At 35.3% G+C, this 24,417-nt stretch overlaps 1 protein-coding gene across 5 annotated transcripts in view; it reads left to right on the forward strand.

Annotated features, from left to right (window-relative positions):
• MSH3 (mutS homolog 3) overlaps positions 1-24,417 on the forward strand; it is a 187,540-nt gene that overhangs the window by 106,988 nt on the left and 56,135 nt on the right. For all 5 annotated transcript variants that reach the window (XM_045897423.3, XM_064596296.1, XM_045897431.3 and 2 more), the window contains 4 exons: positions 4,271-4,335; positions 6,715-6,831; positions 12,950-13,057; positions 20,498-20,609. In XM_045897423.3, coding sequence (XP_045753379.1) covers positions 4,271-4,335; positions 6,715-6,831; positions 12,950-13,057; positions 20,498-20,609 — 402 coding nt within the window. The remainder of the gene's footprint in view (positions 1-4,270; positions 4,336-6,714; positions 6,832-12,949; positions 13,058-20,497; positions 20,610-24,417) is intronic.

Raw genomic sequence — 24,417 nt, forward strand, 5'->3', positions numbered from 1 at the left:
GGAGTGGGAGAGGGAGAAGCAGGGTTCCCGCCGAGCAGGGAGCCCGATGCGGGGCTCGATCCCAGGACCCCGGGATCATGACCTGAGCCGAAGGCAGACGCTTAACGACTGAGCCACCCAGGGGCCCCTATTAAAATATTTATTAATCTTCTGCCATGTAATAGACCATTGATTAAGTCAGTGTATCTTTTGGACTCAAATCTTTTGGCCTCAGGCAGACGTTTCACAATGTATTCCACCTAGAAGTCTATATAACAGAAAAATAATGTGACAATATTTATACTTAGTGGCCCCCCCACCCTCCAGCCAAATATTTAATTGCATCAGTTGGTTTCACTATGCAGTCAGGACCTTCCAAAGGAAACAAGTGACCTTAGTACCACTAGTCCGGGCTATTTGTTGAAAATGAGATGATCAAAACTGCTTAATAACATTAATAAAAGATATGTAGTAGAAAGGCGGTTACCTGGTATGACAGTAGGAAAAAGCTGGGTGTGAAGTGCCAGTTCCCCCTTCGTGCTATGTGACCAAGGCAGAATCACCTATCGTGAGACTACTCCAAAGACCAATTGAGTTAAAATACGTGAAAGTGCTTTTTAATCATACATTAAAGCCCTATGTAAATGTTATTCGTATACTACTACTACTAATATAGTTACCATTTGTCAAGCACTTGATCAGAATGGTGCTAAGCACTTTATGTATATTATTTAACATTTGTAACAACACAGAAAGGGGTTATTCCCATTTTGTAGTGAAGAAAATTGAGGGTTGGAATAGTTAGGTAAGTTACTTAAATCAGAAGCCCAGTCCTGCCTGACTCCAGTCTTTCTACCAATTCCTTATTTCACTCTACTTACAAATATTAACACAAGGATTATCAACATCTTGGGTTTTATTTTATGAAACCCAGACATTTTAGAGCTCATACTATGCAAACTGAAATAAAGCTTAAGTCTTGGAAAGACAGTCCTGGATCCAGCTGGTAGTTTTACAGTAAAAATGGGGAATACTGATCAGGAATTCATAAGGGATAGTAGATGAGATTTTTTTTTCTTTTTTAAATCAGTGTGGCAGTGAAGTTTAAGAAAAAGCACAGTATGGAGATGAAATAATTGAGTTACAACTAATTAGGGAGGTAAATTATCTTATTCTTTACTTAACCTTTATTAGGTTGAGGTGATGACTTTGAGGCAAGAAATTTCTTAGTTATTAACTGTGGGATGAATTCTTACTGGTTTTTAAAAACCTATAGAAACTGAATAGTATATTGATTCAGAATCACTTTTACAACATTTTTTTGAGAATTAGTGATTCTGTTCAAACCAAATGAGTTCTAGATATTCAGCATTGTTATAGTCAAATTCTCTTTTTAAAAATTGTACTAATGGTATCAGCAAATTATTTAAAGATACTTACAGGACCAAGAACAGACTCCATCAAATATGATTACCTCTGAGAAGTGAGAGAGGAAGGCAGGAAAACCCTTACTTTGTATGTGCTTCTTATTTTATACCCTTCTGTTCTGAAATAACTTTGTAATAATTTTTTAAAAACCTATTTTAGCAGCCCATGTAGTACATGGATTTCGTTATTATTGGGAAAATTAAGTAGATTGTCAAGCCAGTGATACTTTTGACAACTTTCCTTTTTTACCTCTGTTCTCAGTTTTTATGTACTCATTAGAATACTATAAGCCTTACTGACTGTATTATTTCTGACTCTGAAAGTATTTGTAAGAAAATAATGAAAGCAGAAACTTAGCTCACTGCTTCTGTGATAGTTTTTCTCATATTTTGTGTATATAGAGAATCATCTTTTAACCTTGAATCAAATATGGAGTGGATATGGGGTGATATTTAGATTTGGGGCAGTATTGGTAAGTAGTAGTATTCTTAAGGAAAAGGGAAGAAATATTGGGGGAAAATCTTTAGAAAAAAATTTTATTAATTCACAGCATGCAGCATATCTGAATTCTGCTTAGTGTGTTTAAGATGTGAAAAGCATTCTCTGTTACATCTTACTTCTAAAGAAAAAATACTTGAGAATTCTTGAGAGAGAAGAAAGAGGGAGAGTAGGAATGGGTTAAGTGTGGTATTGGAGAAAACAGAGAGCAGTTTCTGGAGTGAATTAAGCAAAGTTAGCAATGATGCAAGCCCAGTGATATGACAGCCTATAGTTTGAGTAACAATATCTGACGTTTAACCAAGACAGAATTGGATCCCAGGAGTATGTGAGAAACTACCAGAACAAATCAAGGCATACTTCTTGCATCAACACCTAAGAAAGTCAGGAACTATAGAGCATGGAAAGGTGCTTGTGAGAATTTTCTAAGATTTCTGAAATATATGTTAATTTCCAATTTTAGTTTCCTTTTCTGTAGCAATAAAGTTTTTTAAAGGCCTTGTCTGCTCATTCTTAGAATGTTTGTGAAAAGAAGCAGAGAGAAAATTTCCTATTCGTTAGGCAGTGTAGAAGAGAAAAAAAAACCTGCTAGTAGATGACAATTCTCAAGAGAAACCCTAGCTGAGAAGAGGACACACGGGACCAGCACCAACTTGAAGAAGTAACCCCAGGGGTGTAACTAGCAGGAGGTCCATGTGGGCCTTCCCAACTCTCACCCTCTTTTCCATCGAGTATTGCCTCTGCGTATGGCTTGTTTGAGGAACTGTGGTCCTTAAGAGTAGACCCTTGATACTTACAGATTGAACCATTATGGTCCAAACTGTTCCCAGCATGCTCTAAAGGGCCATGATTAGAATCGATCTGTGATGTGTATAAGGTATAAATTTGAACCCAGTGCCCCGTGCTGCAGTGTTATGGCAAATTACTTAAGTAAGCCAGCCTATCTGGCTACCCACTGATCTCACTGAGGCAGTTTTAGCTTCTTTTTCAAAATTTCCACCTTTCCTTACACGGTAACTCTTGTGGAGCTCTGTGTTTTTACAGATCTAGATGTGTCCTTTCCAAGTATTAGTGAGCCACTGCGGCCCCGAATTTTGCTGTTTGCTGCAGGCATAGCTCTTCCCAGAATTATTTTATAAAAAGATCATTATGCTTTTCTTGTAGGACATTTACGAATAATATTTAAGCAGAATTTTTTAGCATGGTCTTAATGTGCTTTTCTTTCTCTTCAATGATATTTATTTTGTGGATTTTTTTCCTCAGTTACTTTTTGTAGCCGAAGGGAACTTTTTTAGACTTTTGACTCTTCACTATTTAACTGGGTGTAGCAGATTTGAAATTGTATTAATTTCTCTCTATCCAGGAAGACATCATTAGTCCCAAAATTCTTAAAATTAACCAATAATTTCTGTATTATAATGAATGTAAAAATTATATAGAAAAATAAACTCAAAGATAGGCCAATATTATTAATAATATGCATATTATAAATACCAGAAATGTTATAAAACTGGTATGTGTAAAAAAGTTCCTGTGCCATCTCAAAATTAGTGGTAGCCACAGAGCTTCTGGGTTTCCTCCTGTATAAAATAAGTGTTTGTGTGTTTATTCATTTAAATAAAACACAATTTTATTCAGTAATATAGGAGAGTGAGCAGGAGGAAGAGATGATATACAACTAATGCTAAAAAGGAAAGGCATGATAGAAGAAGTTTATTTCACTTGCTTCCTGATTGATTTCAGAAAAGCTTGCTTGCAGAACACGGCTCTATAAAGATATGGTTCATATGAGTGAAAACTTAAAACACTGATGGGAAGAAATCTCTTCTTCCCTTAATAGCTGAAGAAATCAGTACTTTTTCATGAGGATATTCTTAGAGCACTTGGGCTCTTTGGATAAAAACTATGACAATAAATCTTCTTCTGTTCAGAGTAGGGGATGGACCATGTCTGAAACTGGTATAGCACATCGTAATTGATATTTTAAAATTGTATGTACTTTGTAAGAACTTCAGTCTTATTACTGAGTATAATGGAATTCTTAATTGGGTACTAATAAATGAAAGAGGCCATTAAAAAAAGAAAAATCGCCACATGTGCACATGACAACGTTATAAACATTAAAGTGCCGAGTTATATGCTTATTACAAACTTTCGATCAATACATATTGTACTTTATCCCAAGTATTGCAACCCTAAGTAATGATATTTGGTTGGGTGGACATATTTGAACTTTCCTATTAACAATACTGGATTTATTTTGCATGTTGAGAGTAGTATTTACTAAATTTATAGCACAATTTTGAGGAAGCTTTAATAATGGTTAATCATTTAAATATCTAATTTTTATTTGTATTTCTTTTAGTTTATGATTGAAGTAAAGAATTCTGCTGTATCTTGTATACCAACTGATTGGGTTAAGGTTGGAAGGTGGGTTTAAAATTACATTTTTTCTTACTAATGTGAATTACGACGTGTATACCTGTATACTACTGGAATGAAGATAACAACATCCTTGACATAAAAAGTAATTCTTTCCCTTTGGTTTTCTTATGGAACTTTTAACCAAAGAAATAATTATTTTAAATATTTTTTATCATTGATTTAAAAATATTTTTTCCAAAGAGTATCTTACTTGTATACATTTGTTTTCCTGTTTTGTAAATTACCATTTTATTCTTACACCTCAGAGTACACTTTAAACACATGAAAAAAAATATTGGGGCATCTTCAGTAATAAGATTAATTTGATTGCTTGAAATTCCTGTTGAGTGCTCTACCTGAAATTTCTTTTAGGAAGCTGAAATTTCATTTTCTGCCTCACTGAGTTCTGCATTTCTTTATTCTTGATGCTTTCCAATGCACATAATTATAACAGTTCTTTATGGCTTCTTTTTTGTAAGTTATTCATGAATTGATGAAAACAAATTAATCAAAAACAGAATTAGAGAACCACATTGAGACTGCCTTTTCTCCTTGATTAGGCATTAATCCCCCAAAGGGGACTCATATAAAGAAGTGGTATTAACGAAGTATGTACTCCTGTGAGTAATATTCTTTGTGAAGTATTTATTGCTACTGTTATTAATATGCTTGCATGAACTTGAGATGAAAATGTTACATTTGTCTAAGTGAGCATAAGAGGGACTAGTATAGTAGCTGGTGTTTATATGAAGGAACTCTGTTAAGGATAAAAGAAAATTTTAACATCTGTGAATGATTATTATTTAATTAAAAGAAAAAAACTAGTATCCATTGCCATTATCAAAGGATTCTGAAGGCACAGTCATGGGTTTCTTTAGCTCTGTTACCATTTTTTTTTTTTTTTTCTCCTATGTTACTAGAAGCTGTAGGTGAGATTTGAGTATTGTTGATTTTAGGGGCTGTTTTCTCTCTTCACAGGCTTTCTTTCCTTTATCTACTTTTGTCCTACCTTACAGCTCATGAATTGAAGTATGTTTTACGAAGAGAAATTATTTAAAATTGTACATCTAATTATCTAAGAAACTGAAATGTTTCACTAAATGAATTTTATCAGAAGAGAAAGCTATGATAAATATGTTGGCATAGAAATCTAGATGACATTTCAGAAGCAACACGGAAGGCATAAATCAGTGCCAGCATCTTTTGAACATTCAATGATGTAAATTGAATGAATAAATAAGATGGCTTTGGGGAGGTTCATTGTTATTTTTATATGTCATTTGGCTATTGGAACCTTGACAGGGATAGGTTAGACTATTAGTCAGAATTTGAATATGAAAGGCTCACCCCTAGTCCAATAACTGGCCAAATTAAACTTAATTGGGACAGGAGTTGGGGAGCAAACAAAGAACAGTAATTACACTCTGTCATCACCTGCGTATCACTCAGTCCTGATCTTCTCTTCTCATAGGTCCAATCATAATAGTAATATCAACAGCAGTAGCAATCACCACCTCCACAGAACAACTCCTAACATTGGGTACTAATGACATAGGACATAGGTACTGTGCTAAGCACTATCTTATCCTCTCAACAGTACCTATGAGGTAGATACTGTCATTATACCCATTTTATAGATGAGGAAAGGGATGTGTAGAGAAGGTCACTTATATTTGCTTAAGGTTAAATAGGTAGCAAGTAAGTGGTTAGAGATAAAGCCTTGGCCCGGATTTTTTAACTGGGAACCCATGGCATCCCCTTTTGTGCTCTACAGCTTCTTGATGAAGAAACAGACGATACACAAGCCCACAAGAGGAGCATGTCATATTTCTTCCCATCTGGGGCCACTGTGAATCTACAGTTAGATCATGCAACATTCCTCTTCTTTGATTGCCTCCTGAATTAATGCATTGCTATTCTTTGTAATTCTTTATATTTTTCTTTTTTCACTGAAATACATTAATTATACAGAAAAGTGTCAAACATAAAGAGTAATAGGACTTTCATCCATGTACCCAGCTTTGTCAGGACTTACTTGCTTCTGATTTTTAATAAGCAAGCATTTTCATTTAGTGTAATTTAAAGAAAAAAGCTTTCTGCTTATGAAATGGAAATTCTAAACTTTGACTTTGCCATATGGATATAATTTGAAATGAATTTGAGCTCCTGAACAAAGTCCTGTGAACTCCAAGTACTTTATTTACAACAGATCTTTGGAATCAATAGAGTTCAGCACCATAATTAAAGAATGGTCTCTGTTTACAGCTATTTACTTTCAAGGTTCATCAGAGAACAATAAATAACTACTTTAATTTTCTGAAGTGATGGCATTAGTGATTTCTTAGTAACCTTGATTTCCTATTTATGTTTCTTCCCCTCTTCTAGCACAAAAGCTGTGAGCCGTTTTCACTCTCCTTTTATTGTAGAAAATTACAGACATCTGAATCAACTCCGGGAGCAGCTAGTCCTTGACTGCAGTGCTGAATGGCTTGATTTTCTAGAGTGAGTTTACAATGAAAAATATAATCTGACTTTTTGCTATGAGAAATAGACCGGAAAATCTTTCCATCAAAAAGAAAAGTAGAGATTACTGCTTGTGACCTGCCATAAAATAGTTGAGTACATGTGTTCTCTGATTTTATTTTTAATCCATTGAAATGTAAGCTCATCTTAGTCTTTAATGAGAGACCTAAATATACTTTATTGTTACTGTACCAATATTTAGTTGCTAAGGATGTTTGGTAGAGTCACTTTTTGAAATGCCACCTTGGACTTCCTTTACTTTACTTACAAAAAGGCTCTAACATTTTCAGAGTTGGAAAAGAATGGGTTAGTTGCTTTGTTTTTATTATCTCCATTTAATTTTTTTCTTATTTTTCTACATCCTGAATATTTTCTTCCTAACTTTTTATTTTAAAGAATTTTAAATCTGAGAAATTTGAAATAAATACCAATATACTCTTCATCTAGATTTATAAAGTGTTAACATTTCGCCACATTTGTTTTATCTCTCATACTTTTTTCCTGAACCATTTGAAAGTATGATTTAGACATTATAACACTTCACCCCTAAATACTTAATTAAGTGTACATCTAAAACTAAGGACATTCTATTATATAATCTTAAGACTATTATCACATCTGAGAAAAATTATTAATTTTTTTTTTTAAGATTTTATTTATTGGACAGAGGGAGACAGTGTTAGAGAAGGAATACAAGCAGGGGCAGAGGGAGAGGGAGAAGCAGGCTTCCCGCTGAGCAGGGAGCCCGACGCGGGGCTTGATCCCAGGACACTGGGATCATGATCTGAGCCAAAGGCAGACGCTTAACATCTGAGCCACCCGGGTGCCCCAGAAAAATTATTAATTTAAGGAATATTGAGTTTCTCTAATTCTGCCTCCTCATTTTTAAATGAAAGCTCTATTCAGCTTTCACATGTTACATTTTATGATGTTTCTTTTGTAGTTGAATCTAGAATAGTCCCTCACCTTTTTGGTTTTTTTTTTTTAAGATTTTATTTATTTGAGAGAGAGAACATGAGCAGGGGGAGGTGCAGAGGGAGAAGCAGACTCCACATTGAGCAGGAGCCTGACAGGGGACTTGATCCCAGGACTCTGGGATCATGAATTGAGCTGAAGGCAGACATTTAACTAACTGAGCCACCCAGGTGCTCCACCTTTTTTGCTTTTTTATGAGATTTTTTTTTTTTGAGGAATCCTTGCCATTGCCTCAAAGAATGTTTCATATCTGGACTTATTAATAGTTATGTGTTCATATTGACAGGGATAAGTCAGTGGTGTACTGGTAAATAAGATGTTAACAGCCAGTTCTTTGGAAGAATAGTAGTGTTTGTGGCGTTTGCTGGTTTCTATAGTGTAAATACTCCTACTGTGGTTGATTTCAAGTTATTGCTGGACTGAAGTTGGGAAGAGAGGTGTACAGTTGACTTTCCTGAGTCCTTAGCTATGAGCCACTCATCTAAGCCCTTTAGGTATATTAGGTCATAATTTCTCACAAGATCTTTGTGACTGAAATATTATCACCCCCAATTGACAAATGAATAAATTGAGATACAGAAGTAAGAAGTAAGTTGCCTACATTGGGTTGGAGCCAAGGTTCAGTGCAGGGTGCACAAAGATATTAAGTGACAGTTCTTAAAAGGTAGTTGGTACCATTTTTTTGCCCAGAGGAGTCTTGAATTAGAGCATTAGAAACACATTCTAATTTACTTATCCTGAATCTTCTGAGGTTATCTTAACTCTGAATCTTGGACCCAGGGATAGAAACTTGGTATATTCATTTCCTTTTCCAGTTCGCTTTCAGTTTCCCATTTTAAGGGTCTTTAGGGCCCTTGAGTCTCAAGTTCTCCTGGTTTTCCCCTTAGAAATATCACTGAGAGGTGCCTGGCTGGCTCAGTTGGTAGAGCGTGCGACTCTTGATCTTGAGGTTGTGAGTTAGAGCCCCATGCTGGGTGCAGAGATTACTAAAAAAAAAAAAAAAAGTATCACTGAGACATGAAAATTGGATGAAAATTAGTCCTTTCAAGCTTCAAGGGCCACGTTCTAGGGTTCTGGGATTGGGTGAGATGATACGTATTCTCTCTGTTCATAGTATACAAGATTTTACAGATCTGGTTTATGTTCTCATTGTCGTTATTCTAGACTAAAGATAAAGTTCAGATCTCTCAGGCCGAAAACTTCGGCATTTTCCCCTTTTGCCCCTTTATCTTTTATCAAATTCCTGTTTGTCTTTTCCCTTTGCAATGTATCTTTGATTTGCCCCTTCTCTGTTCTGTTCTAGCACCCCATTATTTCTGTGTATTATTCTTCCTGTATCAGCTCTTTGCCTTCTACCAAATTAACCCAGGAGAATTCAGCTTTCATCATACTACCCCTTTGAGTGAGGTGACATTAAATACAGCATCACAGAAGAATATGATACTCATGTTGTATTGCTAAGTGAAAAAAGAATGCAAAACAGTATTGAAGGATGATGCAGTTCTGTGTAAATTCACATACATGCACAGCAAACAAATCTTTTTATCTGTCTTTAAAAGATTATTTGAGAGAGAGAGCATGCATGCATGCACAAGTGGGGGAGGGCAGAGGGAGAGAATCCCCAAGCAGACTCCCCACAGAGTGCAGAGCCCTGTGTAGAGCTTGATCTCATGACCCATGAGATCATGACCTGAGCCGAAACCAAGAGTTGGACCAAGCTCAACCTACTAAGCCACGCAGGGTGCCCCTAAATCTTTTTATTTTAAAAGATTAAATGTATATATTCCATTACTGTATTACCAGTATGCTTATTGGTCATTTGTATACCTTTTCTGGAGAAATGTCTTCATATATATATCCTCAAATATTAACTGATTATTTCTGGATGGTGAGATTACTGGAGATTTTAATTTACTTTGCAAATACATGATATCAAAAGTGTCTTTAATGTACTTACATTACTTTCAAAAATAAGAAAAATACATTAATGGTTTTATCTAAAAAAATAATATTGGCTGAATTTTTGCTAGAGCTTTTGCAGCTAGAGCCCCCACTTGAGAACAACATTGATTGTAATGTACGGTATTTATTAAGGTGCCAGATGGTATGAATATGATGTCATTTTAAAAAATGATTAACCTCAGTGAACCTGACATCAGAGGATTGAATACCAGCTATACACATGTATTTGTCTCTTATTGAGATACTAACCATTATACATTAGTCATACTACTTTTGATCAAAATATTGCAAGAAATCAAGGCTGTAAGAAACTCTAAATGGAATTTTCTCTGAAAAAAATGTGTCTCTTCATCTGTATTCCTAGAAGATGGGCTGTGGATGTTGAATAATCTTCTTGATTGGAGATTTTTTAAAAATTGAATTATAATGTCTCTCGTGCAGTAGGTTAAATATTTTAGAAATAAATTTGCAAATAAAAAATAAAATATTTTCCTTTTTTGTTGATTTTACATGTCATTGGGCAACATCTGATGGTAGACTGTCCTAACAGCTTTAGAACCCAAGTACTTTAATCTTAATTTTTCCTGTGGATGTGGCAATATCTTTTGACCAGAGATTAAATCATAGTACTTTGGCTTCATCTTTAAGTTGGTTGGTGGCTTAGTGATAAAGTTGCCTGTTGTGACATAAACCCAGTCTTATCAGATTGTTATTTGAATTGCCCATTTTTTAGCTTGTTATTTTTCTAGGTATGGGTAATCTTTTTGAAATTTGGCAAAGTATAGCAAATGGACAAAGATCAAGAAGTCAAACAAGACTTCCTAGGTTATGATGATGATGTTAAAGGTTTATGATAGTGTTTCATTTTATTCACACATCTTATTTATATAATTGACATGAGAAAGAACATTATTGTCTATATCAAAATAATTACCTTATCTCTCTCTGCCTTTTCTTTTTTCTTATTTTTTTAACCCAAATGGTACCCACTGAGAGCTATGTCACTCATTTCAATCCCAGACACTAGAATATCATGAGGGACAGTTACCCTCAACCTAAGGCTCCTAGATAGTAGCAAATTAATTAGGGTCTTGGTGGCCTGGACAAGAGCTGAGAAGCAGGGAGTGAGAGTGAAGAAAAAATGAGAGTTATTTAGTGCCAAAGATACTTTGATACTCATATTCCAGAGAGGCAAGAGGAGAGACACCAAATGTGGCCACTCTCTGGGAAAACAGAGTGCCAGGATAGGAAGGACCAGATGGGTCAGTAATTAGAACAGGGACAGAACGCAATACAGTCCAACAGATAAACCAGTGGTCAGATCTAAAACTGAAGTCAGACCAGGAATGACAAGGCATGATCACTGGGCAGTCACTCAGAAGTGTTAGGTCCACGTAGCATGTGGCATCTTCACAATGGAGTGCGTCATTTTTAAGGTGGCAACTGAGCATTGTCTGTCTGATGCCAGGGGCCAGTCTCCTTTGTGTTTGGGATTTTGCACAGACTCTTAACCACTGTTAGTGGGATTCTTGCTTGTGTTGATGAACCTTAATTCAGTGAGAAATAGGTAAATTATATTTATTATGTTCTATCTATTCAGATAAAAAGGTATAAAATATACTATAAATATATTTTCTAATTCATAACGTTAACACAAAAATAAAAATGGGTGCTTAAAATGTTGCTTCTGTTATGTGGAAAAGTCATTTGCATGGAATACCTTATAACTAGAGAAATCGTATTACAGATTCTAAAAAATCAAGATAATGATAATATAGGAGTAACTGATCACATAATAGCTTAATCTGGATATCCTTTTCAAGCTAGGAAGCATTCTAAAACTTTTGGATTTAAGAAGCAGATTAAATCTCAAAGTTTCTGAAACCCATAATACAACAGAGAAATCTTTTTTCTTTTTTTTAAAGATTTTATTTATTTATTTGACAGAGAGATAGTGAGAGCAGGACACAAGCACGGGGAGTGGGAGAGGGAGAAGCAGGCTTTCTGCCGAGCAGGGAGCTCGATGTGGGGCTCGATCCCAGGACCCTGGGATCATGACCTGAGCCGAAGGCAGCCGCTTAACAACTGAGCCACCCAGGCGCCCAGAGAGAAATCATTTTTAAGAGAAGAATTCAGCCTAATATTCTACTTTGGTGGGAATCTTCTTTGAAAGGATGTAAGAGATACCTATGATGTGAAATAATGGAATAATTTGGGGCACCTGGGTGGCACAGTTGGTTGGGTGTCTGACTCTTGGTTTCGGCTCAGGTCATGATCTCAGGGTCATGAGATCTGCGTCGGGCTCCGTGCTCTGTGGGGAGTCTGCTTGAGATTCTCTCTCTCCCTGCCTCTTCTGCTTGTGCTCTCATGCTCTCTAAAATAAATAGGTCTTTAAAAAATAAAGGAAATAATGGAATAATTTAAACAATAAAAAAAGGAAAGCGCTTGCCTACATTCCTATATGTTTTCTGAATAAGTCTTTCAATAAAAGTCTTTTAAGCCTTTAGATCACAAGTGATTTAATTAGCCAAAGATTTGAGGCACTGATCATTATCTTTTTAAAATAAATCTAAAATTTAATTTATATATGTATTATTAATAAGATAACTGAAGATCACTGAAAAAAAGTACTTTATTTGCTTGCTTTTAATGAAATTTATTACAATGTCTACTGCATATCAAAGTTATGGGCTAGATGTTGGAGCTAATAATGATAGGAAAATCAGACGAACATGGACCCTACCATCGAGAACCTTCCAGTTCAGTGTGAGAGAAAGATACTGAAACTATTAATCCTAGTTTGGATGATGCTATGAAGGAGAAGCACAAAGGCAAGCTGAGCCACCTGGGTAGTTCATGTTAATTTAAGCTGAATGGAAGTGATCACTACATTTGTGTTAATTACGTTAAGGTTGACGTGTCATGGTCAAATGAAATGTGCAATACAGTATTAATAGTAGACATCTTTATATAGAAGCCTCAGTAATCAAGTTATATTAAACTGAGAAGTCGTCTGGAGTAATATCCATGTTTCTTAACTGTTAGGTATCTCTGGTTATTTTGTTTATGCTCATCTTAGCTAATAAAGTGATTGCGTATTGTGCAGCTTTTACAGATCTAAGAAATCAACGTGTTCACCTTTTTGTTGTTGCTTCTGTAGGAATTTCAGTGAACATTATCACTCCTTGTGTAAAGCAGTACATCACCTAGCAACTATTGACTGCATTTTCTCTCTAGCCAAGGTCGCTAAGCAAGGAGATTACTGCAGGTAATGTATTTTTTAACTCCCCCCTCCTTTTCAGTGCTTTAGATCAGATGGCATTATCCCATTACTTTTAGTATTTTTATTATAAAATATTAAAATATGCAGATACGTTGGATTCTTGGTAAAGCTGAATGTCATACACACATGGCCTGATTTAAAATTAACAAATTCCTTTCTTGCTTGCTCTGTCTTTGAGTACAATGAAAGCAGATGTTCACAATAACTCTAGAGGTGAGTGTTATATATTTCAATTTTTAAGTTTATATGGGTGACATTTTTTTAAAGGCGTAATCCTTTCATTTGTTAGCTTTGACTTGAACACTTTGTAATATATTTCACTTTATAAGTCTTATTTAAATGCCAACTAAATCAGATGTGGATGAAGCTGAATGTGTGATCCATTTCGAGACAGTGTCTCTATTGCTATCAAATTGCTCTTCGTTAAGTCTAAAACCTTAGGCTTGAGCCAAATCTTTGGTTCATTGCTCTGCTTTCCAGGCCCACTGGGTAGGGGTTCCCACCTTCCAGACCGACTGGGGCAGCAGTCTTGTTCCTGTAGCTTTGCGGGGCCAAGGTTGGGCCCCCAGAGCTCTAGGCCACATTGCCCCTTTGGTGGCCCTGTGCCTGGGCCCCGCCCCTGAGTTAGTTCTTTCTGGTAGTCCCATGTCTGTCGATGCCCTGTGCCTGGTGTGCTTTCTGGTAGTCCCACGTCTGCTGATGCTGATGCCCTGTGGCTCTCCCAGGCTGGAATTTTGTACTGGTGGCTCTGTGGGTCTGGAGAGCTTTGCCCAGTTGTGGTCTGGCTCTCTGTGGGCTCTTTTTATAAAACCACTAGCCCATTCACGAGGGCTCTGCCCTTATGAACTAATCACCTTCCAAGGGCTTTACCCCCAATACCATCACATTAGGTTTCATATGAATTTGGGAGAGGACACAAACATTCACTCTGTAGCACAAAGCCTATTTTTTCATATACTTAAGGAAATTTAAGGGAATATTTAACTCACTGGCTTATTATGAGTTCTAAAAAGAAAACATGGAAGTGATACTGCCTATCAGTGCTTTGGTATACAGAGTTCGTTATGTTTGAGAGGATATGTTCTGCTGTTCATACTTCTTTCATGTTTTCTCTAGTTTGTGTCGAATATGTTTTTTTTTTAACATTTAAATGTTCTCTTTATACTAGCATAATACCCATAGTGGATGTTAAAAAATAGTTTTTTTATTGTAAAGCATTTATTTATTTATGGGAGAAGAGTTGCAGGAATTGGCTACCCCAGTTTTAGATAAAAATGTACTTAGTTTGCTGTTTTGTTTCATTTTGTTTTGCTACCCATTTATGTATGGAGTGATCTACTGTACTGTGCACAATGGTTTTGTTTAAAATAGGTTCTTTTATGGGCGCCTGGGTGGCTCAGTCATTAAGCGTCTGCCTTTGGCTCAGGTTATGGTCCCAGGGTCCTGGGATCGAGCCCCACATCGGGCTCCCTGCTCAGCGGGAAGCCTGCTTGCTTCTCCCTCCCCCACTCCCCCTGCTTGTGTTCCCTCTCTCACTGTGTCTCTGTCAAATAAAAAAATAAAAAATAAAATAAAATAGGCTCTTTGCGTTTTTATTATTACTCAGTTTCTTTTCACATCAGAGGACTTTGAAAATTTTGTGCAATTTATCATTCATGAAAATGAGATCTGTAAATGTACTCTAGTTGAATCTAGTTCTGGGAGAATAAGAGTCTATCTTCCGTTGACTCGATTCCTTCCTTATGTACTGTGATCTTATTAGGACTTCTTTCTTGGTGCACAAGGTTTGTGAAGCTAACTTTCCTAATGGATTTGTGAATTAAGCAGAGGATCGGCTACAATCTGTACACTTGGTGATGTTTTCACACAAAGCTCTTTCCACTGAAAAATACCGATGCCTGGTTTTTCTCTTCCTGCACTTCTTCAAGTGGCCTTTTGCCATTTGCTGCTGCAGCAGCTAGAAGAACAGAAGAACCATGTCTGCGGGCTTGTGGTTTATATTACATCATATTTAAGTGTTCGTATCTGTATGTGCGTATATACCTATTTGTAAGCCTCAACATACATATATATTACACATAATATGTAATTTAAAGTAATACATCATTTTCAGGGCATTATAATAACCAGAATCTAGCTTTGATATCAGAAGGTCTGGTTCTAGCCCATCCTCTGTCACTGATTAGCTGTGTACTCTTGTTTAAATCTCAAGTATTCATATATAAAATTGCAAGAAGTTATGAATTAGTAAATGGGATGAATTTTACAGTTGTAGGTATTCTTTATTGAGAGCTAGTTTTGGCAAAATCTCTGAGTGAAAATGCATTCCTTATTATGTCACTATAAAACTATGATTAATTTTGTAGACTCATCAGAGATTTAACAAACATTTTGAGTATCTACAATATTCAAGTTTGGTCCTAAATTTTTCATTTTGGGGCTTCTGCTTATTTACTTCAGTACATTTACTAAGAGACCCCTTGATTTGCAAGTAAAATTTGAACTTTTTTAGGCATATCCTTTGGAGTGTAGACTTTGGATCAGACAGGCTAGGCTTGGTTATTTGGCAGCTGACCTTAAGCAAGTTACTTAACCTCTCTGATCCTCAGTTTCTGCATTAACAGAGTACCTACCTCTCAGAGTTGTTGTACAAATTAAATGAGATAAAGCTATATTAAACTTCTAAGCAGAACCAGACAGACGATAAGAACTTAGTAAATAGCAGATAATATTATTCAAAGATATTTATTCAAAAATCAGAAGGAATTAAGTAAAAAAAAAAAGTATTTTAAAAATTGTCTTTAATAGAAATATCTAAACTTAAGGGTTGTTAGAATCTTTCATACCCATAATAATTTATTCTTTAAAAATCATTTTTAGTTCTCTGCCAGTTCTCAATCTTATCTGTCTCTTTGAACATGATAAGCATCGTTATCTTAAAGTCTGTGTCTGGTAATTCAAACATCTGGAATTCTTGTGGGTCTGTTTCTATTGCTTGTTGTTTTTGTTCATTTCCATTCTTAGATCTTTTTGAATTCCTGATTGTTTTGATTACATTATGAGCATTGTATTTGCAGAATCATTATAGAAATAATTTGATATTATATTTCACCTAAAAGAGTCACATTTGCTTCTATCAGGCATCTTAAGACACTAATAATAATCTGGCATCACTTAATCCATATCAGGTCTTGAGGTGACTCAGAGATTCAAAGGTTGCCATTATTACTTCAAATGTGTTTCTCTGCCTGGTGTGCAGCCCATTGGTGTCTCAGTCCAGAGCCAAGCTGTTCATAGTGCTTTCCCTTAGTGGTTCCCTTAGGAATCCACAGACACAACCCCTGGGTCTCTGTCCTGCCCCAGGTCCTGGCCAGCTAATTCCTTGCTTTCTTGTTAGTTATCAGATACCATCAGGTAACTGTTTTCTATACTTTATCTAACTTTCCTATTTGGCCTCAGTAGGATTGTTCCAACTGATATATTCTTTCATGAAGACAACTTCAGGAAATATTTCACATGCTAAAATACTTTCCAAATTGGATACTATATGTTAAGAAAAATCCACCTGAATATTTTTAAATGAAAAATCATGCTATAAAGTTCAAGGAATATAATCAACTTCTCTCTCTCTCTTTTTTTTTTTTAGCAGAAATAAAATTGAGTGTAAATAGCCATGAAATAAGAAACTTTTAACTAAAATGCATTTTAAGCTAGTATTTAAGTATCTGAAACTTATACCTTTTTTTCCCTTAGATTTCCAGCTTGTTTAAAGATTTTAGTGCATTTGAGCTATTGCACTTAGTTCAAATTGAATGTTTGGCTGCATAATTGCAGTCTTTTCTTCCTAAATGCTCTTAGGACATTTTATTCACTGTAGCCTAACCTTGAGACAGAAGTTCTTATTCTAAGTCTTTCTATCCATTTTTTGTTCTGGATGTTATATTGTTTTACTAATTACGTTGTTTCCCTGAGGCATTTAAAGGAGAAAGATGCAATTTCAAAAATATAAAATAAATTTGTTCAAGTTTAATGTTTCATTCTTTCCAGGCAGCATCTAAATTTCCTCAGCTCTTCTTAAATGCCATATCATCAACATGATTTTCATATCCTTCTTGCTATAACTATTCTAATCTCGTACATCATCTCATCTCTCCAAATTATGATTTGCTTCTCATTCCACCAGGAAGTGTTTTGTCATTATATAATTTTGATAGCAACAGAGTAAGTCAGTGTAGATTTTAGAGCAGAACAGATCACTCAAATTTTTATTCTAAAGTGAAAACCTTCCTGGGAAATCATATCAGTGTCATGAATAATGATCTATTGATCTCACTTGGCAGAACACCTAGGATTTTATTTTAAAACTGATATTACTTGCAGATGCTTTCACTTTTTATAGTAAGTTTATAATGCACCTATATAAAAATCCTATCTTTAGAATTAAACTTTGAAATTTAAAAAAAATATCCTTTTCCTGTCATTTTAAAAGTCTCTTTCCAATGGATAATTTTAAATTACTCAGAAGGTACTTTATTTTCTTTGAGAAATGTGAGTGTACATACTTGGGGTTTTGTAAGCCAGATATATTTAAGGAAAAGGATTTAAGTATTTAGGGAAGTAGTATTTCTTAGCCTTATGAATAAGGTCAGAAATGTGCTTATATGTGAAAAGTTCTGAGTCAAAGTATTTAGTTATCAATGAGTGCAAGTTAACACGATTCGAGAACACTATTCACCCAACACATTGTCAGAAATTAGAAAATTAGATAATACCTACTTCAGGTGAAGGTATGAAAAAACAAAGTCAACTTTCATATCCTGCTGGTGGGAAGATAAACTGATACAATATTTCTATGTGTTAAAATAAAAAGTATGCATACCCTATGACTTAGAAAGTCCGCTTCAGGAATTTACTCTAGCTTAAGAAACATTTGTCCGTATGCACATGGACATATATATAAGATTGTTGATTGCAGTATTGTTTATAACAGTGAAAATCTAGACACAGTCTAAATGTTGGACAGTGGAGAACAACTGACTTATCTATGCAGCAGCTTCAAAAGAATGCTGAAGATATGACAAGAAATGATCCTAAGTCTTCAGTATAGCATACCATCAGGGTCCTTTGGACCTAATTTCAGTTTTTGAGTTTCTTAAAGGTCTTTTAAAGAACAAAGAGAAAATTCATTTTTTTTTTTAAAGGAGAATAAAATTCTGTCTTGCATTTACCATATGGGTCCATTGGACCCTTTTATAAATCTAAGATGCACTTTGGGATCTTTAATGATTTTTGTCTTTTCTATATCTGGAACATCTTGCTATTTCGTCATCCTAAGAATTAGTTTATTATTGTTTATCAATTATTTCTACTAAAAAGTCCAAATATAAGAAAACTAGAGGGTGATGATGCAAAGGTAAGATAAAAATCACTACCACACCATCCTTCATTGTTCTGATTGTATTGCCCAAAGTGCTGCATCGTCCTTCAGGAAGTTATAAAAGACTGGAAATAGCACTGTTGTAGTCTAACTACAGCAGTTATTATAACTGTTATAGTTATAATTAATTAATTTCTATTAATGTAGTGATTAACTTTCACACATTGTAACTATTGTTTCTAACTTTCACTGAGCATAGTTGAGAAGTCTGAATTTTTAAATTTTTCACCCATAATAGCAAAGAGGACAAAAGTGACAGAAGACATTTCACAGTTATCAGATTAATCAGAAGATGAATGTGAAGAGAAAGATAGCAGTGCTCTAGATACTACCGATGATGATGATATTTCTTGTATAAACAAAATCTCAGATCGTAAGTGTTCAGGTGACAGTATCCTAGATGAATTTTCCCAAACTCAAGAATCAGTGTGCGAATGATGTATTTCCAAGGACAAAATGAAATGTGTTCTTCTCCAGTTAGTTATTCCATAGGCAGCACACATCATGCAATATTTGGTGGCAAGAACCTGAACCATCCTGTTTTGCTAAAAGGATATGTAGTGGTTTCTTTTGCCTTTATGATGATTGTGCACTAAAGTTTGCTTGATACTCTTTGTAAGTCCACAGGTTCTGAAGGGAGGAGATTGAAAGAAAATAGATGATGTGAAATAAAAATAATTGATTTGATCAACTATTCTAATTTGGTATTTATAAATATAAAACTGAAAATGTTTTGCAGTTGTGGAGCAAAGAAGATGGCTGTCCTCTCCTCAACATAATGATAAGCTTTCGAAGATTTCAAAATTCCAAGTATTGCATTTTTGTCCATGCAAGTGGGAGAAGAACCAGAAATTATGATAAGCTAGAACATTTTAGAAATGTATTGAAACCTAGAATTAGTATTTATGAATGACTGTGGTCCAGGTGCATGCATGATAGCTGATGAGCAGTTAATTACATTGAGAGTGTGTTGCCCATTCCAAGTATATATGCCTTTAAGACCAGGAAAATGTGGAACAAAAATTTGAGATTTGCTCTGTTTAAGTTCTTAATAAAATTTGTCATGAAGTTTTGTTTTGTTTTTACTACCCCTTTATTGCCACCTCTGCAGATTATTTGTAAAATGACTTGAAAGTATTAAGAAAAATAAAAGGGTCCATTGGTAAATTGTGAAACCTATTTCTTTTAATGTGTATTGAGTATTAAGGGGGAAAATGTAGTTATAGAATAACACATTACAGTATGATCCTGATTTGTTTTGCTGTTTTTTTAATGAAATCACAAACCAGCACAGTGAGTGTGTAAAAACCTAAATGCAGAGAAGAAATTTGGGAAGGGTAGACACCACACTGATCTCAGTGGTAATCTCTGGGGAGGAGAATAAAAGGAGGGCAGTGCTCACAGTTGGCTTTGGTAAATACATAAAGCTATAGATAAAAACAGAAATATAAAAGCTTTAAAAGGAAGACCAGCAAGGCAAAAAAAAAAAAATTTTTTTTTTTGTATCAAGAAAAGTGAAAGATACTAAAGACCATAGGAAGATGTTTCAGTTAAACAGAATATGAAAATTTTAGGTCTCCCAAGTGCAACACATAATATAATTTCTACTAATGTAATAATTGAATCTGGAAATAATTTTTAATGACTTCCTATATTCTTATAACTGAAAATGATTTAAATGGCGATAATTTGAACTGTAACTTTTAGTAATGAAAATATTGATCTTAGAGAATAGTAGAAAAAAAAAGATCTCGTAGAGTAGACTTCAGCAGTGGAGGTATTGTAAGACACTGCTAAAGTTTGTGCTTCGAGCACTATTATAATAATTGTCCTCCCAATTCTTATTTTATAGTTAAAATTTAACTTTTGTACTCAAAGCCTTATTCTGGGTGTGTGTTCTTAAAGTCTTATCTTTTATGCTAGAACTTAGAGATTTTTTTAAAGGCAGTTTTCATGCCTAGTAAATTGAAATATGCTTCTTTTCGCAGACCAACTCTACAAGAGGGAAGGAAAATCTTGATTAAAAATGGCCGGCACCCTGTGATTGATGTGTTGCTGGGAGCACAGGATCAGTATGTACCCAACAGTACAAATTTATCAGTAAGTAACACACGATGCCAGTAAATAAGTAAAAGATGGTAACACTGATCCAAACTTTTAAATACAAAAAAGTATTTTTATAATTTACTCAGGTTTTAACTTTGGCATTAAATATAGTAATCTTGGGCTGTAGTTTTTATATTCACCACCAAGTATGGAGTTGGTATCCTTTCCAAAGAAAGATGATCTATAAATGGAAAGATTTAGCAGTGAAAGGGTTAGTCTTAATTAGTTATCCTAGGTAACCCCTATAAATATTTTTCATTTATAAATTGCCCAAATATGCTAATAGGGTGGAATCATACCATAGTTTTTGCAAATTTCATTAGTGTTTAACATTATATGCTTTGTCCTGTCTTTCAAAATTTTTAAATGTTTGGCGAAAGAATTGGAGATGCTTCAACTGATTTCAGTGATGAGAACTTTGTCATATGGGCTAGCATTCTCTCACGGAATGTTAATGATCCTAAAGATTTATTCATTTAACACATACTTACTGTATTCCTATTTAGTTTCAGGTAGTGAAGCAAGTGTTAGGACAGAGAGTGATAAGCAAGACAGAACTAACTATTCCCTGCCTTAAGGGTACTGTTATCAAGCAAGTAGGTAGCCAGGCTATTATAATACATGATATAGGAAACCACATTGTCCTGGGAGCATGTAGCAGGTCAACCTAACTTAGTGTAGAGGGAGCATCGAGGAAGGTTTCCTGGCGATGAGATACTAATTGAAGAGGGAGTCAGTATAGGCCAGGGAAGTGGAGAGGAGTATACCGGGTCAAGGAACCAACATGGCAGAGGCTAGGAGTGAGGCAGAGCAGGGTGAATTCAGGGTAGTGAAAGATGTGGAGTGGTGTGGAGCATAGAGTGTAGAGAAAGAAGGGTTCAGAAATGAGGAAGAGGCCAATTTGCTCATATGCTGTATTAGGGAATTTTGATTTTTTCCCTAAGGGATTGAGAATACCAGCAACAGAATGTTTGAGGCTGGGACAAAGGCAAACTTGTGGGATGGAGTGTGTGTGTATGTGCCTGTGCCTCTGTGTGTGTGTGTTTGTGTCACATAGAATTACACTGTCAAAGTGAAGTGGTGCAAGCGTAGATTTTATTCAGTAATGTAATTGCAATAGAGAAAAGAGTCTGGTGTGAACTGAACTCAACTTCAGTTTGTGCAGAGGTGACTGGGTGTTTTAAAGGGAGAATGAGGGACTAGGAAGGAGGTGAAACAAGCTGTAAATTTTCCTGCCAGTCTTGTACTTTTTCAGGTAGGAACTTAAAATGCGATTGGGATCACCCTAAGAACATGGCCATGAACTGTTAGAAACTATGCTAGTGTTGGTTCTGGTGTCTTAGTGGGAGGAGTAAACAAAATCATTTATGTTGAAAGTGTGGGTTTTTATAGGCCAGGGTTGAAGCCTAGTGCAGAAGAGGGCTCAGGAGGAGCCTGACTAGAGTTTGGTTAAGGTGAGAGCGTCTTTGTCGACATCGAGTGAAATAATCTGGTGGTGAGATTGGAGAATTAATACGTAGGGAGGAGTCAAGTGAGAGAGGTTGTTGTATCAGTGAATGAAGTTCCTGACTTTAGGATTTCGGAGGTAGTGCTCTTCTGGGAGAGAGCAAGTCCTAGGTATGGCCTTGGAAGAGGAGTAGCAGAAGTGGAGAAGGTGTTTGGAGATGAAGAGATCAAGGAACAGAGTCTGGGAAAAAGTCACCTACGTGAATGTTGAAATCATCTAAGAGAACAGCAGCATTTGTAGGGAAAGCTGAAGGTGTTCTAGGTGTCAGAGATCCCAAGGGATGGAGACTGGTGACCTGGAAGTTTGTCGATGCCTGAAGTGAGGACAAGCGGAGGGGGTGGTCAGGTTCTAAAACACATAAGAACACGTAAGAAAGAACCTCCGATCTCTGGGATATGTGTGGTAGGATGTGGCAGAAAGCTCAGCCTCCAAATGAAGTGAACAATAGCCAGGTTTCAGTTTAAGCCTGTTTGAAGGAAATGTTAAGCAAGGATATTAGAAACATAGAAGGATTTGGGAATTTTCAGAGGTCAGTGGAGAATTGGGATGTAGTGCAGCAGCTAGAAATTAGGTCAGAGAAAGGAAGCCCAGAACAGCAAGGGAGTTGAGAACATAACAGAGAACTCCTTCTTGGGCTGTGAGCAAGGATGACAGCAGTGTGCACATGGTGAATTTGGCCACAAGTGTGGTGAGTAAAAGGAAATGCTTTCAGTTACGTTTAGTTTAATATTACATTTTGATGCAGCACATAGATTTGTTGGTAGTATATAACCTGATCCCCAAAGTCTATAAACTTGCTCATTCTCATTAAGGAATTTGTAGGAATTTGTAATTGACTTAATTTATCAAGCCAAGTTTACACTTCCTGATGCTTTGTTGACTTTTAAAAGAAGACCATGTGAACATAAGAATTTCTTTTTCAGTTTTCATAACACCAGTGGGGTATAGCTTTTTTTGAGAAAGTAATATAGTTGTAACATTTAATACCTTGGTTTATATTTTACTTAGAAATCACTTGAACATTATTTCCTGTTACTGTTCCCATCCCCCAGCATGCCCACCAACTCAATCCCAAGTGTGTTATCCTTGACATTGGTTTTTTTTTTCTGTGCTTTTTCATTATTTTTTTTCCTCTTTAGCTTTCTTTAAAAAATGTATTACACTATTTAATAAAGCAAGATTTGAGAAACTTAAATAGCCTTTTGCCTAATTATAAGAATGTTTTAAGGAAACATTAAACTTTTATATTTAAATTTTTACAAAATAAATGGAGTGATTTTTTTTCCAGTAGGCACTTCAGAATATTCCAGAATATTCATTTCTTTTACATATGCTTTTTCTAACTTGAGTAGGAGTTGATATAGAACTGTTGCTATGGTGAAGTGCATTCTATTTTGCAGGGTATAAATTTATACATAGGGATAGTGTTGAAAAAGAACTTACTATGTAAAACTCGATTTAAAATATTTTATAGGTGTTAATTATAAAATATAGCCTGAAAATAATTTCCTGAAAGCCAAATGACATTGTTGCTTTTGATAATCATGTAATTTTAAGAAATGGTCTTTTGTACATGTGATTATAAGTGTACTTTTCTGGATTCTGTGTTATGTGAACTTATTATAGTCCTTCTGAACAAGCCAACTTTCTGCCTACTTTTTTTCTCCCAGTTTTAAGAATACTCTTCACATTTCATAATCTGGCATTTATTTTGAATTTTTATTAGCATTATTTTATGAATATTTTGTTCTTAGAGATTTTGACACACTTTATGTCAGTATTGTGCTTGAGGTCAGATTACACAGAAGAAAGAGACAGAATACCTCCCTGATCTGGTGGGAGACACACCCAATTAAATTAACACTAATAGAATACTTACAAAGGCCATGAAAGAACTAACAGATTACATGGTAGAAAAATTGGCACCAAACTTGAACAGGCATTTCAAAGTAGAGGATATCCAAATGGTCTCTAACAGACTAACATTTTTTTGACCTGCTGTATATTAGCTTTTCTAGAATACAAGAATATAGCAAAGGATTAAATAGAGAGGAACTGTGAACTTTGAGGTGTTTGGGGGACATTGGGTGGAAATCCTAACGTGAAGGTGGATAGATGGATATGAAGACCAGGAGAGTGGTCTGATTTTAGATTTTAGATTTTAGAATGATCATGACATATGTACAGGAGTTTTGATTCTGGATCTGTCAGGGAAATTATATGAAAATATAAAGAAGGCTGATGAAAAGGCCTTCTCAGGCATTAACACTGAAGGCATAGTTTTACTAAAAAAAA

This window comes from Mirounga angustirostris, unplaced genomic scaffold, assembly GCF_029215605.1.
Source record: "Mirounga angustirostris isolate CCGP_5_RB_7025 unplaced genomic scaffold, mMirAng1.0.hap1 SCAF_7, whole genome shotgun sequence".
In the NCBI taxonomy this organism is placed as follows: domain Eukaryota; kingdom Metazoa; phylum Chordata; class Mammalia; order Carnivora; family Phocidae; genus Mirounga; species Mirounga angustirostris.